General features: G+C 42.0%; 1 protein-coding gene across 2 annotated transcripts in view; it reads right to left on the bottom strand.

Annotated features, from left to right (window-relative positions):
• LOC111962102 (phosphatidylinositol-3,5-bisphosphate 3-phosphatase MTMR14) overlaps positions 1-19,964 on the bottom strand; it is a 45,040-nt gene that overhangs the window by 8,141 nt on the left and 16,935 nt on the right. For both annotated transcript variants that reach the window (XM_023984938.2, XM_023984944.2), the window contains exons 7-17: positions 19,547-19,620; positions 19,040-19,110; positions 18,771-18,845; positions 17,903-17,969; positions 15,857-15,942; positions 13,648-13,724; positions 12,016-12,052; positions 11,543-11,613; positions 11,071-11,129; positions 8,850-8,988; positions 4,999-5,178 (exon numbers count right to left, since the gene is read on the bottom strand). In XM_023984938.2, the coding sequence (XP_023840706.1) occupies positions 4,999-5,178; positions 8,850-8,988; positions 11,071-11,129; positions 11,543-11,613; positions 12,016-12,052; positions 13,648-13,724; positions 15,857-15,942; positions 17,903-17,969; positions 18,771-18,845; positions 19,040-19,110; positions 19,547-19,620 (936 nt within the window). The remainder of the gene's footprint in view (positions 1-4,998; positions 5,179-8,849; positions 8,989-11,070; positions 11,130-11,542; positions 11,614-12,015; positions 12,053-13,647; positions 13,725-15,856; positions 15,943-17,902; positions 17,970-18,770; positions 18,846-19,039; positions 19,111-19,546; positions 19,621-19,964) is intronic.

Here is a 19,964-nt window from a genome sequence, read left to right as displayed (position 1 = left end):
GGCGCTGTTGTGCCTTCTTCACCACACTGTCTGTGTGGGTAGACCATTTCAGTTTGTCCATGATGTGTACACCGAGGAGCTTAAAACTTTCCACCCTCTCCACTACTGTCCCGTTGATGTGGATAGGGGGCTGCTCCCTCTGCTGTTTCCTGAAGTCCACGATCATCTCCTTTGTTTTGTTGACATTGAGTGAGGTTATTTTCCTGACACCACATTCCGAGTGTCCTCACCTCCTCCCTGTAGGCAGTCTCGTCGTTGTTGGTAATCAAGCCTACCACTGTAGTGTCGTCTGCAAACTTGATGATTGAGTTGGAGGCGTGCATGGCCACGCAGTCGTGGGTGAACAGGGAGTACGGGAGGGCTGAGAACACACCCTTGTGGGGCCCCAGTGTTGAGGATCAGCGGGGTGGAGATGTTACCTACACTCACCACCTGGGGCCGGCCGTCAGGAAGTCCAGGACCCAGTTGCACAGGGCGGGGTCGAGACCCAGGGTCTCGAGCTTAATGACGAGTTTGGAGGGTACTATGGTGTTAAATGCTGAGCTGTAGTCGATGAACAGCATTCTTACATAGGTATTCCTCTTGTCCAGATGGGTTAGGGCAGTGTGCAGTGTGATTGCGTCGTCTGTGGAACTATTGGGGCGGTAAGCAAATTGGAGTGGGTCTAGGGTGTCAGGTAGGGTGGGGGTGATATGGTCCTTGACTAGTGTCTCAAAGCAATTCATGATGACGGAAGTGAGTGCTACGGGGCGGTAGTCATTTTGCTCAGTTACTTTAGCTTTCTTGGGAACAGGAACAATGGTGGCCCTCTTGAAGCATGTGGGAACAGCAGACTGTGATAAGGATTGATTGAATATGTCCGTAAACACACCAGCCAGCTGGTCTGCGCATGCTCTGAGGACGTGGCTGGAGATGCCATCTGGGCCTGGAGCCCTGCGAAGGTTAATAYGTTTAAATGTTTTATTCACGTTGGCTGCAGTGAAGGAGAGCCCGCAGGTTTTGGTAGCGGGATTTATTGTGATAGTGTAGGCTATATTACATGGATTTATTCGACTTTTTTTAAATGTAGATGTTCCAAAGTTCTGAATCAGTGGCTTGTAGGCTATGCGTGGAAGCCAGGAGATGCTAAATGTGTTTATACTAATTAACGGTAAATTACAGTGAGACCGGCAGTTATTTGCTTGACAATCACCGGCTGACAAAATATCATGACCGCCACAGCCCTAGACACACATACACGTATACAGAGAAGGGTGTAATCAAGCTGTACTGTGAGACCAACCGTCTCACACACACTACTGAAAACACAGCCTCACCACAATGTCTCACCAGGGGATGCGTGTATTTGTGCTTGTGTTCTCTAACAAACCAAGGCGAAAACCCACCAACTTCAGCATGCCACCAACTTCTTTCGGCCYTTTCTTTATATCTGAAAGGTGTTGTCGGTATCAAAGACTAAACTTTAATTTCCTTCAACTGACCTAGTCATGATTGCTGTAAAGGTCGGCCTACAGCTTGTAGCCGTAATGTCGAGGCGGCATTACATCATRAACATTCTATTGTTGTCTGACATCAAACTTGTCCTTGTCAATCACAAAGATTCACAGAAATGCTTTTAATGGATGTATTCTCTCCATTTAAATGTGTGTAGTTCTGTCCTTGAGCAGCTATTGTCTATTGTCACAGAAATGTACACTTTTTTTTTTTTACATTTATCCTGGGGGAATCTTTTCATGTTTTTTTCTTGACCTTGAAAAAGGTAAATATATTTATATGCCCTTATATTTAGTTAATAAATTATGGTTTTCTAACTTAGATAAACTACAAATCACTAACTAGTAGGCTGTCTTTAGCCCAAATTACTGGGGGAGAGTTCGAAAGGAGAGAATGCACGCGCGTGATGGTGTGATCTAGAGGTCRACCGATTAATCGGAATGGTCAATTAATTRGAGCCGACTTCAACTTCTCATAACAAATCTGTATTTTTGGACACCGATTTTCCGATTTTTTTACACCTTTATTTAACTAGGCAAGTCAGTTAAGAACACATTCTTATTTTCAATGATGGCCTAGGAACGGTGGGTTAACTGCCTTGTTCAGGGGCAGAACGACAGATTTTTACCTTGTCAGCACATGATTCGTTTTTGCAACATTCCGGTTACTAGTCCAACGCTCTAACCACCTGCCTTACATTGCACTCCACGAGGAGCCTGCGTGGCAGGCTGACTACCTGTTACGAGAGGGCAGCAAGAAGCCAAGGTAAGATGCTAGCTAGCATTAAACTTATATAAGTTTATAAGTTTATATAACTTATCTTATAATAAACAATCAATCTTAACATAAACACTAGTTAACTACACATGGTTGATGATATTACTAGTTTATCTAGCGTATCCTGCGTTGCATATAATCGATGCGGTGCCTGTTAATTTCTCATTGAATCACAGCCTACCTGATTTAACAAGCGCATTTACGAAAAAAGCACTGTCGTTGCACCAATGTACMTAACCATAAACATCAATGCCTTACTTTAAAATCAATATACCAGTATATATTTTTAAACCTGCATATTTAATTAATATTGCCTGCTAACATGAATTTCTTATAACTAGGGAATTTGTCACTTCTCTTGCATTCCGTGCAAGCAGTCAGGGTATATGCAGCAGTTTGGGCCGCCTGGCTCATTGCGAACTGTGTGAAGTCCATTTATTCCTAACAAAGGCTGTAATTAATTTGCCAGAATTGTACATAATTATGACATAACATTGAAGGTTGTACAACGTAACAGCAATATTTAGACTTAGGGATGCCATCCGTTAGATATGGAACCGTTCCGTATTTTATTTCACTGAAAGAATAAACGTTTATTTTCGAAATGCTAGTTTCCGGATTTGACCATATTATTAATGACCCGAGGCTCGTATTTGTGTGATATTATGTTATAATTAAGTCTATGATTTGATATGTCTGACTGAGCAGCAGCAGGCTCGTAAGTATTCATTCAAACAGCACTTTCATGGTTTGCCAGCAGCTCTTCGCAATGCTTCAAGCTGTTTATGACTTCAAGCCTATCAACTCCCGAGATGAGGCTGGTGTAACCGATGTGAAATGGCTAGCTAGTTATCGGGGTGCGCGCTAATAGCRTTTCAAACATCACTCGCACTGAGACTTGGAGTAGTTGTTCCCCTTGCTCTGCATGGGCCGCGGCTTTTGTGGAGCGATGGGTAACGCTGCTTCGAGGGTGGCTGTTGTCGTTGTGTTCCTGGTTCGAGCCCAGGTAGGAGCGAGGAGAGGGACGTAAGCTATACTGTTACACTGGCAATACTAAAGTGCCTATAAGAACATCCAATAGTCAAAAGGTATATGAAATACAAATGGCATAGACAGAAATAGTCCTATAATTCCTATAATAACCTCAACCTAAAACTTCTTACCTGGGAATATTGAAGACTCATGTTAAAAGGAACTACCAGCTGTTCATATGTTCTCATGTTCCGAGCAAGGAACTTAAATGTTAGCTTTTTTACACGGCACATATTGCACTTTTACTTTCTTCTCCAACACTTTGTTTTTGCATTATTTAAACCAAATTGAACATGTTTCATGATTTGTTTGAGGCTAAATTGATTTGATTGATGTATTATATTAAGTTAAAATAAAAGTGTTCATTCAGTATTGTTGTAATTGTCATTATTACAAATAAATATACTTTTCTTTAAATAATAAAAAATCGGCCGATTAATCGGTGTCGGCTTTTTTTGGTCCTCCAATAATCGGTATCGGCGTTGAAAAATCATAATCGGTCGACCTCTAGTGTGATCACATCCCACGTGGATCAAATAAAGGCGATTTTCTCAAATAATTCTGCAGAGGTTCATCCTGGTCTGATTTCGTTATTTCTTTACATGATCAGAAATAGCAGAATCTAGTGTTTCTAACTACATAAAAACAAATGAGAACATGGGCTCACTTCAAAATACAACTGTTATATGGCAGAGGTTCCGTGACATTGCCAGGGACCTCACGATATTATCACCATACTTTGGTGCCGATACGATATGTATTGCAATTCTCACGATTCTTTATGTATTGCCATTCGATACTGTTATTTTATTGCAATTCATTCCAAATGTATTGCTCACCGTATGTCTGCTGCAGAGGGACAAGATCATTTTTTATCAGTTATGGAAATAAAAGAGCTGAAAACAAATAGTCTCCTGGGGTTTTGACACCAAAAATATTATTGAATGTATACTGAACAAAAATATAAATGCAACATTTAAAGTGTTGGTCCCATGTTTCATGAGCTGAAATATAAGATCCCAGAAATGTTCCATACACACAATATGCTTATTTCTCTCAGATTCTGTGCACAAATTTGTTTACATCCCTGTTACTGAGCATTTCTTATTCGCCAAGATAATCCATCCACATAACAGGTGTGGCCTACCAAGAAGCTGATTAAACAGCATGATCATTACACAGGTGCACCTTGTGCTTGGGACAATAAAAGGCCACTAAAAAGGTGCAGTTTTGTCATCCAACACAATGCCACAGATGTCTCAAGCCATTCTATTCTTTTGAAAATATTTTACCATAAAGTATGTTTGTAAAGGGTATGTGTGTCACTGCAGAAAGTCATACTCTTAGTTTTAATTTAACATGCAGTTATTCACCTTTCATTGCAGAATGGCAAACATGCAACATGGAGAGAAACAGACACAGTATGAAGTCAATTCATTTACAAAAGACAGAAAGAGGGGCAGACAAATGTRGTATCCCTCATCATCGTGGTCGGAGCCCATAAACTGCAACCGACTGTGCTTGAGGTTGGTATAGCAAATATCGGTCACCTGCAGCACATATAAGCAGAATCCCGGCCCCACCGCTATTCTGCATCTCCCTTTCCCCATTAATTTCATACTATGTCCATCTGAATAAACAGAATATAAATCTTTCAAACTAAAATCGGCGACTGACTTCCAAGTGGAAGCTTACCTTCTCCCAGGCACAGACATAGGACTGCTGCCGGCGCGTGTGAAGCCCTGCTCCGATTGGTTGGAGGAGGAGGAGCTGGAAGACTTGGCCTCTTGGCTGAGGGGATGGGCCAGACGCTCATGCATGGGGTCGGGCCGGTTCCACAGCACCGTCTGGGGGGACGAGGTGTGTCCCTTCCTCCTGGGGGGGGGGGGCACAAAAAAGGAGAAGTTTGACTTTAGCCAACCATTATTTTAAGGCAGCTTGGTCCTTTGTGGCTCAGTTGGTAAGAGTATGGAGCTAGAAACGCCAGGGAGGAGGCATACTGGACTTTATTAGGTTAAAGAGCAACTGCCCCTAAAAACCAACTTCTAATTTAGAAAACAGGCTGTGGCATCGATATGAGTCAGAAACACGTATTCTACTATCAAAATTGACTAGAAAAAAGTGTAAATAGGATAATTTGTCATAAAGTCGGTCTCGTGTGTTTGTGACTGCATCACAAGGTAAATTAATGTTGGGTTTGTTTCAATCCTGTCCACACGGCCACAGCTGGCAGAACAAAAGTAATCAATTCAGAGTGCAGCTGCACGCAACCCTATGGGGCTAGTTAGAGACTATTGGTAAACTATACAAAGTACATGGGACAATGTTACATTTCCAATAGCTTCAAATGTCAATGACTTAACCCCTTACACTCGTGGGAATTAGCCTATATGGATAGGGCTAAATTTAAATATTTCTTAGAAGAACTATGAAAAGCATATGCACAACCATGGTAGCAATTGAAAGGGAACAGTTTAGAGATGATTGGAAAATTAGACCAAAAGGTGAGGACACAACAGTTCATCCGACACAATACTTAACCCAAACATTACTGCTGATTTTATTTGCATTTACAGTACTTTTCACCGCATTTGTTCATAAAGAAATCTGAAAATACTCCGGATACATTCACTAACATGACAAGAATATTCTTGGAAAATGCAGGGTAGGTAAAACATAAGACAAAGAAATGACAAGGGTTAGAGTGAGAGGACCAACTGGTGTCTCCAAATGGCCACACACCTCTCCAAAGTGTGCCCAAGTTCCTAAGCAATTTCAATGCACTTTTATAGTCTTCAACTAGAAGGTGCTTTTTTGAGYTTTCCTGGCTGGTCCGTTAAAGAACTAGACCGAGCACACCTGTAGTTGTTTGGCTTGGAACACAGTCCTGCATCTCCGCTTTTACACAATTACTATTGTTGTTTACGCAATCCAGAAACAGTCCATTATAAATCGCAATATGGGTCAGGTGGGCATGATTTGAAAGCTTGTTCTATTGCCAACTAGCGAAATTAGCTAGATTATAAAATACGATCTTAGGTTTTCACAATGCAATTCAGAGAAGAAGAAAGTAATTTGAGTGTGCAAGGAATGGAGTCATGAGTGCATTCAGATGCGTGGTCTGTGGCAGAAAAATAATAATAATCACAATGTGAACAAACAGGCTCATTCTGTTCAGGACAACCCAGTTACATGTCATATTGTAACTGCACATCAAACAGTCATCACGGACGTTGACACTGTATATTACATTAGTTAYATGATTTCGGAAATGTGAAGTGCACATTTGGACATACGGGTGTTTGGCTTGCTTATATGACATCAAAGCGGTATTAATTATAATCCTCAACATCTCATCTTTCAAAATACAGTACCAGTCAAAGGTTGGGACACACCTACTTATTCCAGGGTTTTTCTTTTTTTCTATTTTCTACATTGTAGAATAATAGTTAAGACATAAAAACTATGAAATAACTCAAATGGAATCATGTAGTAACCAAAAAAAGTGTTATTTTATATGAGATTCTTCAAAGTAGCCACAGCCACCCTTTGCCTTCATGACAGCTTTGCACACTCTTGGCATTCTCTCAACCAGCTTCATGAGGTAGTCACCTGGAATGCATTTCAATTAAACAGGTGTGCCTTGTTAAAAGTTCATATGTTGAATTTCATTCCTTCTTAATGCGTTTGAGCCAATCAGTTGTGTTGTGACAAGGCAGGGGGTGGAAAACAAAAGAAAGCCTTATTTGGTAAAAGACCAAGTCCATATTATGGCAGGAACAGCTCAAATAAGCAAAGAGAAAAGACAGTCCATCATTACTTTAAGACATGAAGGTCAATCAATCGGAAAATGTCAACAGCTTTGAAAGTTTAATCAAGTGCAGTCGCAAAAACCATCAAGCGTTATGAAACTGGCTCTCACGAGGACCGAAACAGGAAAGGAAGACCTCGAGTTACCTCTGCTGCAGAGAATAAGTTCATTACTGTTACCAGCCTCAGAAATTGCAGCCCAAATAAATGTTTCACAGAGTTCAGGTGACAGACATCTCAACATCAACTGTTCAGAGGAGACTGCATGAATTAGGCCGGCATGGTCAAATTGCTGCAAAGAAACCACTACTAAAGGACACCAATAAGAAGAAAAAAGATTGGCTTGGTTCATGAAACACGAGCAATGGACATTAGACCAGTGGAAATCTGTCCTTTGGTCTGATGAGTCAAAAGTTGAGATTTTTGGTTCCAACCGCCGTGTCATTGTGAGACGCAGAGTAGGTGAACGGATGATCTCTGCATGTGTGGTTCCCACAGTGAAGCATGGAGGAGAAGGTGTGATGGTGCTTTGCTGGTGACACGGTCTGTGATTTATTTAGAATTCAAGGCACACTTAAGCAGCATGGYTACCACAGCATTCTGCAGCGATACACCATCCCATCTGGTTTGCGCTTGGTGGGAATATCATTTGTTTTTCAACAGGACAATCACCAAACACACCTTCAGGCTATATAATGGCTTTTTGACCAAGGAGAGATGAGTGCTGCATCAGATGACCTGGCTTCTACAATCACCCAACCTTAACCCACCTGAGATTGTTTGGGATGAGTTGGATAGCAGAGTGAAGGAAAAGCAGCCAACAAGTGCTCAGCATATGTCGGAAAAGTATTCCAGGTGAAGCTGGTTGAGAGAATGCCAAGAGTGCAAAGCCGTCATTAAGGCAAATAGTGTCTACTTTGAAGAAATCACTTTTTGGTTACTACATGATTTCATGTGTTATTTCATAGTGTTGATGTCTTCACTATTATTCTACAATGTAGAAAATAGTAAAAATTAAGGAAAACCCTGAGTAGGTGTGTCTAAACTTTTGACTGGTACTGTTCATAGAGTCCTCGGAATTTACAGCATTTCCCCTCACTCAGACAATCAAAAATGCCCAATTAGCGGGAGGGATGGGGGCAACTTGTCACGCACGGGGTATGAACAGCTGTCAGTCAAAGCCCACACAGAGCTGTGAAGTAGAGACCCTGAGCTCTGTATAGCATGTTATCTGCCATTTTCAAAAGGGAGTGTTAAGGGCTACAAACCTCAAAACAACTACACATTGTAGAAATGTCATAAACAAATATTGAAAGCAGTTCATGTGAAAACTAAAAAGGTTTGCAACGTGAAAAATGTCTAATTTACATTGTGTAATTTATTGACGGTCCCTAACTAGCCCCAGAGATAGGCTGTCCAAAGTCAAACCAATTTTGCTCTGGTCGCACACCAGCTGGCTGAAGCTAATTAGCTAAATCATTTGGCTAACTCTTCCCACCTGCGAACACACACACAAGAGACACATCAAACCACACTCTGAAACCAACTCACATTTGAATTCAGTCATGGCTGCTAGCATATCTTAATGAACCAATCTAAAACGAGGCCAAATCAGGAAGTGCCATCACCCTTTAAAGGAATACTCATCCATGTGACATCCCTGATACATATGGGGGTATATTCAAAATGTTTCAGCTGGGGTCACACTGACTTCCAGAGAAACGGTGAGGACTCACCAGCTGGAGGCTCCCAGAGGCTGGCCGGAGAACAGGTCCACGGCCTCATTGGTGAGGCTGGAGGCTCCGCCCGCGTCCTCGGTGATCAGAGAGAAGTCACTGCTCAAACTGGTCAYGCTGCCCCTGGACTCCCTGGACTCTGCACCAATCACACAGGAGACATTGGTTAGCGGACAGGCCCTCGGACCAATTACAGAGGAGAGTTTTGAGTACAATTATAGGGCACAGATTCATTAAAGATACACTTTGGAAGTTTAGTTGCCTTATTGTCAAATTTTGTCTGGAAAGTTGCCTGCGTTTGGTTTATATGCATGTATAATACTAATTATTATTATTTATTAAACTTCTATAGCTCTTCTATTACAAAAATACTCAAACCGMTTGAAAAAGGAAAATAAACAAGAATCAAATTAAATAGCTGTACAAAAAAAGCATGTCTGGATTTTCTGCCAGAGTTGAAAGTTTTGAATGTTTTAAGCCTTCAGATGTTGTGACAGTCATGAAGGAACATGATTGCTTTTGCAGAGGGAAGTGGTCAGTGACACAGATGCTACACTACAGGACTGTTTTGCTAGCACAGACTAGAATATGTTCCGGGATTCTTCCAATGGCATTGAGGAGTACACCACATCAGTCACTGGCGTTATCAATAAGTGCATCGAGGACGTTGTCCCCACAGTGACCGTACGTACATATCCCAACCAGAAGCTATGGATTACAGGCAACAGCCACACCGAGCTAAAGGCTAGAGCTGCCGCTTCAAGGAGCGGGACACTAATCCGGACGCTTATAAGAAATCCCGCTATGCCCTCAGACGAACCCTCAAACAGGCAAAACGTCAATACACCGGCTCTACTAATCCTACTACACCAGCTCTGACGCTCGTCGGATGTGGCAGGGCTTGCAAACTTATGGACTACAAAGGGAAACCCAGCCAAGAGCTTCACAGTGATGCGAGGCTACCAGACGGGCTAAATAACTTTAATGCTTGCTTAGGGAGGAGGTCAGAGACCTGGCARTGTGGTGCCGGGACAACAACCTCTCCCTCAATGTGATCAAGACAAAGGAGACGATCGTGGATTACAGAAAAAGGAGGACCGAACACGACCCCATTCACATCAACGGGGCTGTAATGGTGCAGGTTGATAGTTTCAAGTTCCTTGGTGTCCACATCACCAACAAACTATCATGGTCCAAATACACAAAGACAGTGGTGAAGAGGGCACGACAACGCCTTTTCCCCCCTCAGGAGACTATAAAGATTTAGCATGGGTTCCCAGATCCTCAAAAAGTTCTACAGCTGCACCATCGAGAGCATCCTGACCGGTTGCGTCACCGCCTGGTATGGCAACTGCTCGGCATCCGACCGTAAGGAGCTACAGAGGGTAGTGCTTAGGGCCCAGTACGTCACTGGGGGCAAGCTTCCTGACTTCCAGGAAGACTGTTCTCTCTGCTACCGCACGGCAAGCGTTGATGGAGCTCCAAGTCTAGGTCCAAAAGGCTCTTAATTAACAGCCACCCGAACTATTTACATTGACGACCCCCCCCTTTGTTTTTACACTGCTGCTACTCACTGTTTATTATTTATGCAGTCACTTCACCCCTGTACAAATKACCTCGACTAACCTATAACCCCGCACATTGACTCGGTACCCCCTGTATATAGCCTAGTTATTTATTGTGTCACTTATTTTATTTTTTACTTTAGTTTATTTAGCAAATATTTTCAAAACTCTTTCTTGAACTGCATTGTTGGTTAAGGGCTTGTAAGTAAGAATTTCACGGTAAGGTCTACACCTGTTGTATTCGGCGCATGTCTTAGCTTTAGGCAAACAATAGCCTATAATAAGCCTTTTGCCAGATACAGTTCATAGCCAATATCCATGTCCATTTAGGCTTATGCGTTTAAAGCTTTGTGCATCATGTTGAGGGGACAAGACATAAAAGTGCATCAAGTTACATCAAAAGTGTAGTGCATAGAGGAAATTCATAAAAAAGGACATATGCCGCTATTTGCAGCTTTTCAAAAGTTTCTTCATAACATATCATGAGTGCAATGTATCACATTCATTTACATGAGACGCCTACATCAGCACTGTAGTGCAAAAAAAAAAAAAAAATCTTAACATACCACCACTGTACTCACTATGTATGACATACACCTCTATCCTCATGTAACACATACTTAATAAAGAACTATGTCTCCAGGGAAGCAACTTACTCAACTTGCAGAGGTCGTCCACTGTGAAATCAGTGTCTTTGAAATGAGAGTTTTTCCTCCTGTGGAAGAGAAAAAAAGGACGATGAAATACACAGAAAGAGAGGAAGAGTGAGAGAGAAAGACTGACACACTGCTCAAAAAGGAAAGAGAAAGAAAGAGATCAAAGAATATAGAAATGTGAGGGRAAAAAACACTGTTAGGTCACAGTCGGTGTTCGACGATGAAAGAACAGTGTTATTGCCCCGAGTGGCTGTAACTCTACAGTTGAAACATAAAAAGAAGAGTGGCTTAAGGGTATAGTAAGGCCTATTCCCTATATAGCCCACTACTTTAGACCACAGCCTATAGGGCTCTGGTCAAAAGTAGTGCACTATATATTGGGAACAGGGTGCCATTTTGGGGGGCGGCCAATATTTTATAAAAGCGCTTACACATTTCAAATGTCTCCGTTGATTCATGACATTTCACTCACCTCTGTTTCTTCATGGCAGAGAACTTCTCTGAGACAATGTGCTTCAAAAAATTGAAGCAAAAAAAGAAAATCTGCCGGGAGGAATGAAAGATGAAGTTACAAGTCTTACAGGTGTAAAAAAAATGATAAGGAAATGAAATACATGACAAAATGCTGCCCCCTAGTTTTCAAAAACACCCCAAACAACTCACTTAGGTTGAGAATTGGATATCAGTTTCAGAAATCAGATAACATTTTACTCTCATCTTCACAAGCCATTATATCTACATTGGCTTATTAAATTCCTAAAAAACGAATTCAAGACGGCAACAGTGTTATAACTGTTTGAGGGCAATAACCATGTTAACTAAATAGAAAAGTAATAACCAATGTTTTAATATTCCACACACACGCGGGCACACACACACACACACACACAGAGAGAGAGAGAGAGAGAAGGCATGGCATTGATATTGTGTTAGAGTGCAACTGACCTCCTCTCCTTTGGTGAGGCGATCAGGCAGCATATGACTGTAGAAGAGACACAAACCAGATGAACGAGTATGATCACCGAATCCATTAAACAAATCAAAGAACACTTTATTACATATGATTATTGGCTACCAACACCAACCAACATATTTAAAATGTCCAATGCAGCCTTTTATCTCAATAACAAAACATTTCTGGGTAACACTCAAGTACCTTACATTGATTGTTTTCAATTAAAATTGTWAAAAAAATTAAAGCCTCCGAGCAATTTCTCAAGCAAGAATTTTGCTAGGACTGTGTGGTCTGAGTGGGGAGGAGAAAACTGAATAGCTATTGGCAGAGGTTGGGAATTCTTTCTTATTGGTCTATTAAACCTGGTGATGTCATCAGGCAGGCCAAAACTCCAACCCACCAAAACAGGCTGAAATTTCAGGCGGCCTTTTCAAACAGCTCTTAAACTAAAAAGGGCATTATCAAAATTTTACAGTCTTCCAACCTCATCATGTGGAAATATATATAACACACAGGACAATCACGTCTTTGACTGCACTGGGCCTTTAATACTTTCTCAATGTCTGTTCCTTTCTATTCAGCATACAGTTTTCACCATGCACCTGGTGTTACCTGGTACAATGGTTACAATGTAAGTTTTACTTTCCAATTTATATACTTGTTGACTCAAACAGTTCAAAGGATCAAAGTCAAAGTCAAGAAGACTGTAAAGCACAAATAGGGGACCGCTTAGAGCATGTAATTTACGGGAATAAAGTACATCAATTACCAACTGTCCAGTTGTCACTCATTTACTCTCTTATCTCCAGCTTAGAACCTGAATTGACCATTATTTTTGCTTTTACATTTAACGGGAAAACAACAAATGAACAAACTCTCAATGGGAGTTTAAGCCATAATGAAAGATTACACAAATCCATACATACGCTGCATCATAACACTGATAGCTGGTAAAAAAGGACAAATTATTACAGATATTATTAAAGGGGAGAGGTTTGGTGTGTGTGTGTGTGTGAGTGTGAGTGTGAGAGACTCCCAGTTTATCCCTCTTCCCTGGCCGCAGTCTCAGAAGTTTGTCCTGGAATAATTACTCTAGAGCTATCTCCGGGGCAGGGATTTTTTTGTTAATATTTTTTTTACTCCGTTTGATGAGTTAAACTTTGGAGAGATGCACAGCGGTAATTATGAAGGAACGCCTCGAGAGATCGCGAGAGCGAGAGAGACCGCGAGGGAAGAGGGCTCCATCTCAATTCGTCTTTCGGCGATTCCTTGCATCCTATGTCCTCACGACCTACTCAACTACCGTATATTGGAGGAGAGGGTCCAAAGTTCCTTCTCGCTGACTTTTCTCCAATGTGTTGAGAAGGTCGAGGAGAGAGAAGGCGAGCAATCGAGGAAAGATGAACTGAGACAGAGAACTTAACTTGGCCCACTCTACCCTCTCCTCAGAGTCGTCCTTCCTATAAAGCTCCTTCCTCAATTATGCATCTCAAACACATCTGGGTCTGGTCACGTTTCGGTTTTCCCCTCCCCACTCACAGTCCTCGATTGCTGTTGTGAATGCACCTCTCAGTATTACTAAGGAGTAATGGGGGTGTTGTGAGTGGAGTGTGAATCCTTACCCAAAGAGGAACCAGTCGTAGGCGATTGTCAGATAGAGGATTTCAGCAGGCTCCAGGCTGGCGTGGACGGCACCATCCTATTGAAAAATACATTAAAAGAATTAACATGTCATTAAAAAAGACTCCACGCAAATTAGCCCCAAAAGGCGACACATGTAAATGTGATACTTCTATTTATACATTTTTTWAAATAAGTATTCAGACCATTTACCCAGTACTTTGTTGAAGCACCTTTGGCAGCAATTACAGCCTCGAGTCTTCTTGGGTATGACGCTACAAGCTTGGCACACCTGTATTTGGGGAGTTTCTCAAATTCTTCTCTGCAGATCCTTTCAAGGTCTGTCAGGTTGGATGGGAAGTGTTGCTGCAGAGAAATTTAAGGTCCCTCCAGAGATGTTCAATTGGGTTCAAGTCTGGRCTCTAGCTGGGCCACAAGGACATTGAGAATTGTCCCAAAGCCACTCCTGCATTGTCTTGGCTGTGTGCTTAGGGCCGTCCTGTTGGAAGGTGAACCTTCGCCACAGTCTGAGGTCCTGAGYGCTCTGGAGCAGGTTTTCATCAAGGATCTCTCTGTACTTTGCTCCATTCAGCTTTACCTCGATCCTGATTCATCCCCTAGTCCCTGCTGCTGAAAAACATCCCCACAGCATGATGCTGCCTCTACCATCCTTCACCGCTTAGCATTCAGGCCAAAGAGTTCAATCTTGGTTTCATCAGACCAGCGAATCTTGTTTCTCATGGTAGGAGTCTTAAGGAACCTTCTGGCAAACTCCAAGCGGGCTGTCATGTGCCTTTTACTGAGGAGTGGCTTCCGTCTGGACACTCTACCATAAAGGCCTGATTGGTGGAGTGCTGCAGAGATGGTTGTCCTTCTGGAAGGTTCTCCCATCTCCACCAAGGAACTCTGGAGCTCTGTCAGAGTGACCACAGGGTTCTTGGTCACCTCCCTGACCAAGGCCCTTCTCCCCCGATGGCTCAGTTTTGCCGGGCGGCCAGCCCTAGGAAGAGTCTCGGTGGTTCTAAATGTTTTCCATTTAAGAATGACGGAGGCCACTGTGTTCTTGGGGACCATCAATTCTGCAGACATTTTTTGGTACGCTTCCCCAGATCTGTGCCTCGACACAATCCTGTCTCGGAGCTCTACGGACAATTCCATCGACCTCATGGCTTGGTTTTTTCTCTGTCAACTGTGGGACCTTATATAGACAGGTGTGTGCCTCTCCAAATCATGTCCAATCAATTTAATTTACCACAGGTTGCCTCCAATCAAGTTGCAGAAACATCTCAAGGATGATTAATGGAAACAGGATGCAYCCGAGCTAAATTTTGTGGCTCATAGCAAAGGGTCTGAATACTTATGTAAAATAGGTGTTTCTATTTTTAATTTTCTGATAAATTAGGGTAAAAAAAATAATCTCCACCCGACACAGCCAGAAGAGGACTAGCCACCCCTCAGCCTGGTTCTTCTCTAGGTTTCTTCTTAGGTTCTGACCTTTCTAGCATCGCTTGCTGTATGGGGTTTTAGGCTGGGTTTCTGTACAGCACTTTGTGACATCAGCTGATGTAAGAAGGGCTTTATAAATACATTTGATAGATTAAAAAMCAGTTTTTGCTTTGTCATTATCAGGTATTGTGTGTAGATGGATCAAAAAAAAAAAATCTACTTTAGAATAAGGCTGTAACTTAAAATGAGGAAAAAGTCAGCGGATCTGAATATTTCCCCAATGCACTGTACCTACCAGCTCTCTAAAAAGTCAGGCAAACAATACATTCCTGTGGATATTTTTGTAAAAAATGTCAAGTGGCTGAAGGACAAACCACACAGACAACCGGTAGAGTGACTTCTTCAAATCCTCCTACATCAGAAAGAGCAGATTCTGGAGGTTTCTAAAACCCTTACCAAATAACTATCTCAATTTAAATGATTAGCTCTATTTCAACTGGCTTGTCTAGTGTTAGGCAGTGGGTCTTGAATCTTCATTCGACTTGCGTGTTAAGAAAAATGGGAGGGGCATCGGGGGTGAAAGCAGATGAATTCATTGTGGAATTAAATTTTTTATTTAGAAGTGCCTTTTGAATTGAATTACTAAACTGATATCTGGGTGGCGGTGGAGTGTGTGTGGGGGGGGAGAGACAGAGCGATAAAAGTGGGATAGGAAGGAAAGAAAGAGAAAAACAGGGTGATAGGAATGAGAGAGAGAACACTTACTGCCCACAGTGAGAGCCGCAGGAGGGACACGAAAAGAGGCGTCCGGTCCCAACCGGATATGCAGTGAACCAGGAGACCGCTCTGATCTACAGGGCAAATCAAATCACTGATTAATCAGGCTGTCAAACACAATTAGTTGGCATATACAGCCTGAAACATTGGAGTGCATAATCAGTAAATGTTTCTTACAAGCCAGAATGTTGATTAAAATTACATTTGAATTTACTCTACCGATTGTCTGTATGGTTGGTCTTTCAGTTGCTTGAAATTTGAGAAAAAAAATCTCCACAGGAAAGTATTTTTTACCTGACTTTTTAGAGAGATAGTAGGTTTGCCACTGCTGATTGCGAGGCAACGTTCCTTCTGTGATTCTGTTATGCTTGGGTGACTCGGCTATTGTTTACATATTGTGCAAGTGTTTACATCGCGTGTGTCAGTAGACTGAAAATACACACCAGAAATACATACCAACAAMACCATATAGACTACCGTTCCATAGTTAGAGGTCACTTAGACATTTCCTTGCTTTTGAAAGAAAAGCAATTTTTCCCCCCATTAAAAAATCAAATTGATCAGAAATACAGTGTAGACATTGTTAATGTTGTAAATGACTATTGTAACTGGAAACGTCAGATTTTTTGGGCGTAGAGGCCCATTATCAGCAACCATCTGGCCTAGAAGGCCAGCATCCCAAAGTCCCTTCTTCACTGTTGAYGTTGAGACTAGTGTTTGCGGGTACTATTGAAGCTGCCAGTTGAGGACTTGTGAGGCGTCTGTTTCTCAAACTAGACACTCTAATGTACTTGTCCTCTTGCTCAGTTGTGCACCAGGGCCTCCCACTCCTYTYTCTTTTCTGGTTAGAGCCAGTTTGCGCTGATCTGTAAAGGGAATAATACACGGCGTTGTACGAGATCTTCAGTTTCTTGGCAATTTCTCGCATGGAATAACCTTCATTTCTCAGAACAAGAATAGACTGATGAGTTTCAGAAGAAAGTGCTTTGTTTCTGGCCATTTTGAGCCTGTAATCGAACCCACAAATGCTAATGCTCCAGATACTCAACTAGTCTAAGGAAGGCCAGTTTTATTGCTTCTTTAATCAGAACAACAGTTTTCAGCTGTGCTAACATAATTGCAAAAAGGGTTCTAATGATCAATTAGCCTTTTTAAAATGACTAACTTGGATTAGCAAACAACGTGCCATTGGAACACAGGAGTGATGGTTGCTGAAAATAGACCTCTGTACGCCTATGTTGATTTCAATTTTTTTTATCTTGCCGTTTCCAGCTACAATAGTCATTTACAACATTAACAATCTCTGCAGTGTATTACTGATCAATTTGATGGTATTTTAAAATGGACAAAAAACGTGCTTTTCTTTCAAAAACAAAGACATTGCTAAGTGACCCCTAACTTTTGAACGGTAGTGTACCTACCGGCTCCCTTAAAACAACACTTTCCTGTGGACATTTTGTCCCAAATTTCGAGCGGCTGAAAGACAAACCGCACAGACAACCAGCAGAGTAAGGCTGTATACAGCAATTCATTGTGTATTACAGCCTGATTAAATCAGACAAYCAAATAACAAACACTTGAGAAACAAAGGATTGAACCAGGTTTTTATAGCGACTAGTAAGTGATGAGGATTTAAACAGCACAATGGCAACATAAGCCTTTGGTCTTCCCTGGGTCAAGTTTGACTTTGTAGGCCTACATCTCAGGGACCCTCACTACATTTACATTTAAGTCATTTAGCAGACGCTCTTATCCAGAGCGACTTACAAATTGGAAAGTTCATACATATTCATCCTGGTCCCCCCGTGGGGAATGAACCCACAACCCTGGCGTTGCAAGCGCCATGCTCTACCAACTGAGCCACACGGGACCACTAGACGACCAACTGAGCCACACGGGACCACTAGACGACCATATGAGATATATGACTTACCCACTCTTTATCCATGTTCATTTTACTCCCTGACAGAAAGAAATTGGCTACAGCCCCCAAGGAGCTTTAACCAACACGCGCACACACACACAGATACTGACCGTCGCTGTTGATGATGTGAAGCAGCAGCTTCAGGTAGTTCTGGGTCTGATGGACCAGGTCCCAAGACTGAAACACAAGGACAGAGAAGAACACATGAGGACTTTCAGCACGTTTTCACCGGGGGTGCATCCAACAGGTGACTAATGTTCAGATAGAAATATGCTATGTAGAACAAACATGCCTCTCTGACATTTGGAATAAGGATTCATGACATTTCTATCTGCAACGTTTGCCTAGTGAACGTGGCCCTGGTGTGGCAACTACATCTCATATTACCTAAAATATGCCTTAAAACACAAACTGTCTTATAGCAGCGGTTTTCTAAAATCTCCTAAGGGACCCCCAACCTACTCACAATTTTGTTGTAGCCCTGAACTAGCTCACTTGAGTTAACTAATCAAGGGCTTGATAATTAGTTGACAAACTGAATCAGGTGTGCTAGCTCTGGAATGGATTAAATACATGAAATGGCTAGGGTTGCCTGAGGAGAGGTTTGAAAACACCCGTCTTAGAGAATGTCAAGACAACATGAGAAAGTAATGGTCGGCAGCCATGCCGTTCCACGGCCAACCTACAGAGGTCACTGTGAGACCAGTAATACTGTGGCATAATCGGAATCACATTTCACTGAAGTATAATTGGAAAGTTAGAAGTACCTGATATAGTGGCCTGGGTGGTCTAGTGGTTTCGGCCACTGCCTCCACACACACATAAACACGTGTTGGCATAAGTTCAAATCCAGCCTTGTGCCCTGTGATACAATCTCCTATCTGTCCTCCTCTCCCTATCAACAATCTCCTATCTGTCCTCCTCTCCCTATCAACAAAACTGAGGAAATACTCAGAAGAGGGGGAAAAAAAGACTAACCTGATATTCACTCCAGTTTATATTCAAGTTCTTGGTAAAGCACGCAGGGATTGTCAAAGGAGCATCCACAAAATCCTGTCAACAATAAAAATGGTATTTTTTGAAATCATTCATCTGGATGAACATATGATACATCACAATCTGAGATCAGAAGACCATAGAACGACTAGAATGGGTGAGGACACAGTTAAATTGCCTAGGTTTTAGTGTCTTTTATCCCTTCTATTAACTATATTTCTATGCAGGAAGCATTAAATCGACGGGCATACCTGATTCCAGTTGAATACTAGTCCCTCAGCGACGTAGTCTCGATCTTTGTAGTCCTTAAAGAACTCACACCCTGGAAGCAGAGAGAGGGGTCCGGTGTCACGATACAACTGTATGCATTGAGAACAGTACAGGACCTCTAGCTCGCCAGTCCTGGGTTCAAATACGGTTTGAAATCTTTCAAATACTTTTAGTGCTTTAGCCTGCCCGGTGTGCCAGATCGGTGGAGTTTGCATCACCCATAGCGCCGGTCAAACTCAATCAAGCCCAGTTTAAGTGTTTCAAATTATTGCAAATAGTATTTGATCCCAGGTCTGTAGCTATCTCTCTGGGGAAGACATTTATTAATAASATGTAGAAATGCATTGTAAGGCCTAGTTACTGTCATCTACGTAACACTAGATTTATTTGTCAAGACTGCTGAAACCTGTTTTCCTAATAAAAATGAGAATATTTTAACAAAGAACTGAAATGTAAACGTAGGTTGGAGTTGAAAGAACTGTCTTTACCCGGGTAAGGCACAGAGAGCAGGGTGAAGTCCGCATAGCGTTGGGCCTTATCCACCTTCTCAGACGAGGTGACACTGGACAGAGACGAGAAGAGAGGGGAAGATAAAAAATAAAAATGTAAAAAGTGGAAAAGAGAAAGAAAATATTCGGGAGGTGATGAAAACCGTACGTGTATACATGACATGATGCCTGACTTAACGGTCAGTGACACATGTACACACAGCTGCACAACCGGCGAACCATAGTAAGTATGTGAACAGACCGACACGCACACGCCATGCACTCACACACTTCAACATTACATCACAATCATACAAGCACGCAGGCAGCTACATAAATAAAGACAACACACACCGCCACACATGCAAAGGTCAACGTCCAAACAAGTGTACACTGTTTATTACATAACATAAAGTCA

The sequence above is a fragment of the Salvelinus sp. IW2-2015 genome, linkage group LG1, assembly GCF_002910315.2.
Source record: "Salvelinus sp. IW2-2015 linkage group LG1, ASM291031v2, whole genome shotgun sequence".
Taxonomy (NCBI): Eukaryota; Metazoa; Chordata; class Actinopteri; order Salmoniformes; family Salmonidae; genus Salvelinus; species Salvelinus sp. IW2-2015.
Note: the sequence above shows the minus strand (reverse complement) of the source record. Positions and strands in the feature narration are given on the sequence as shown.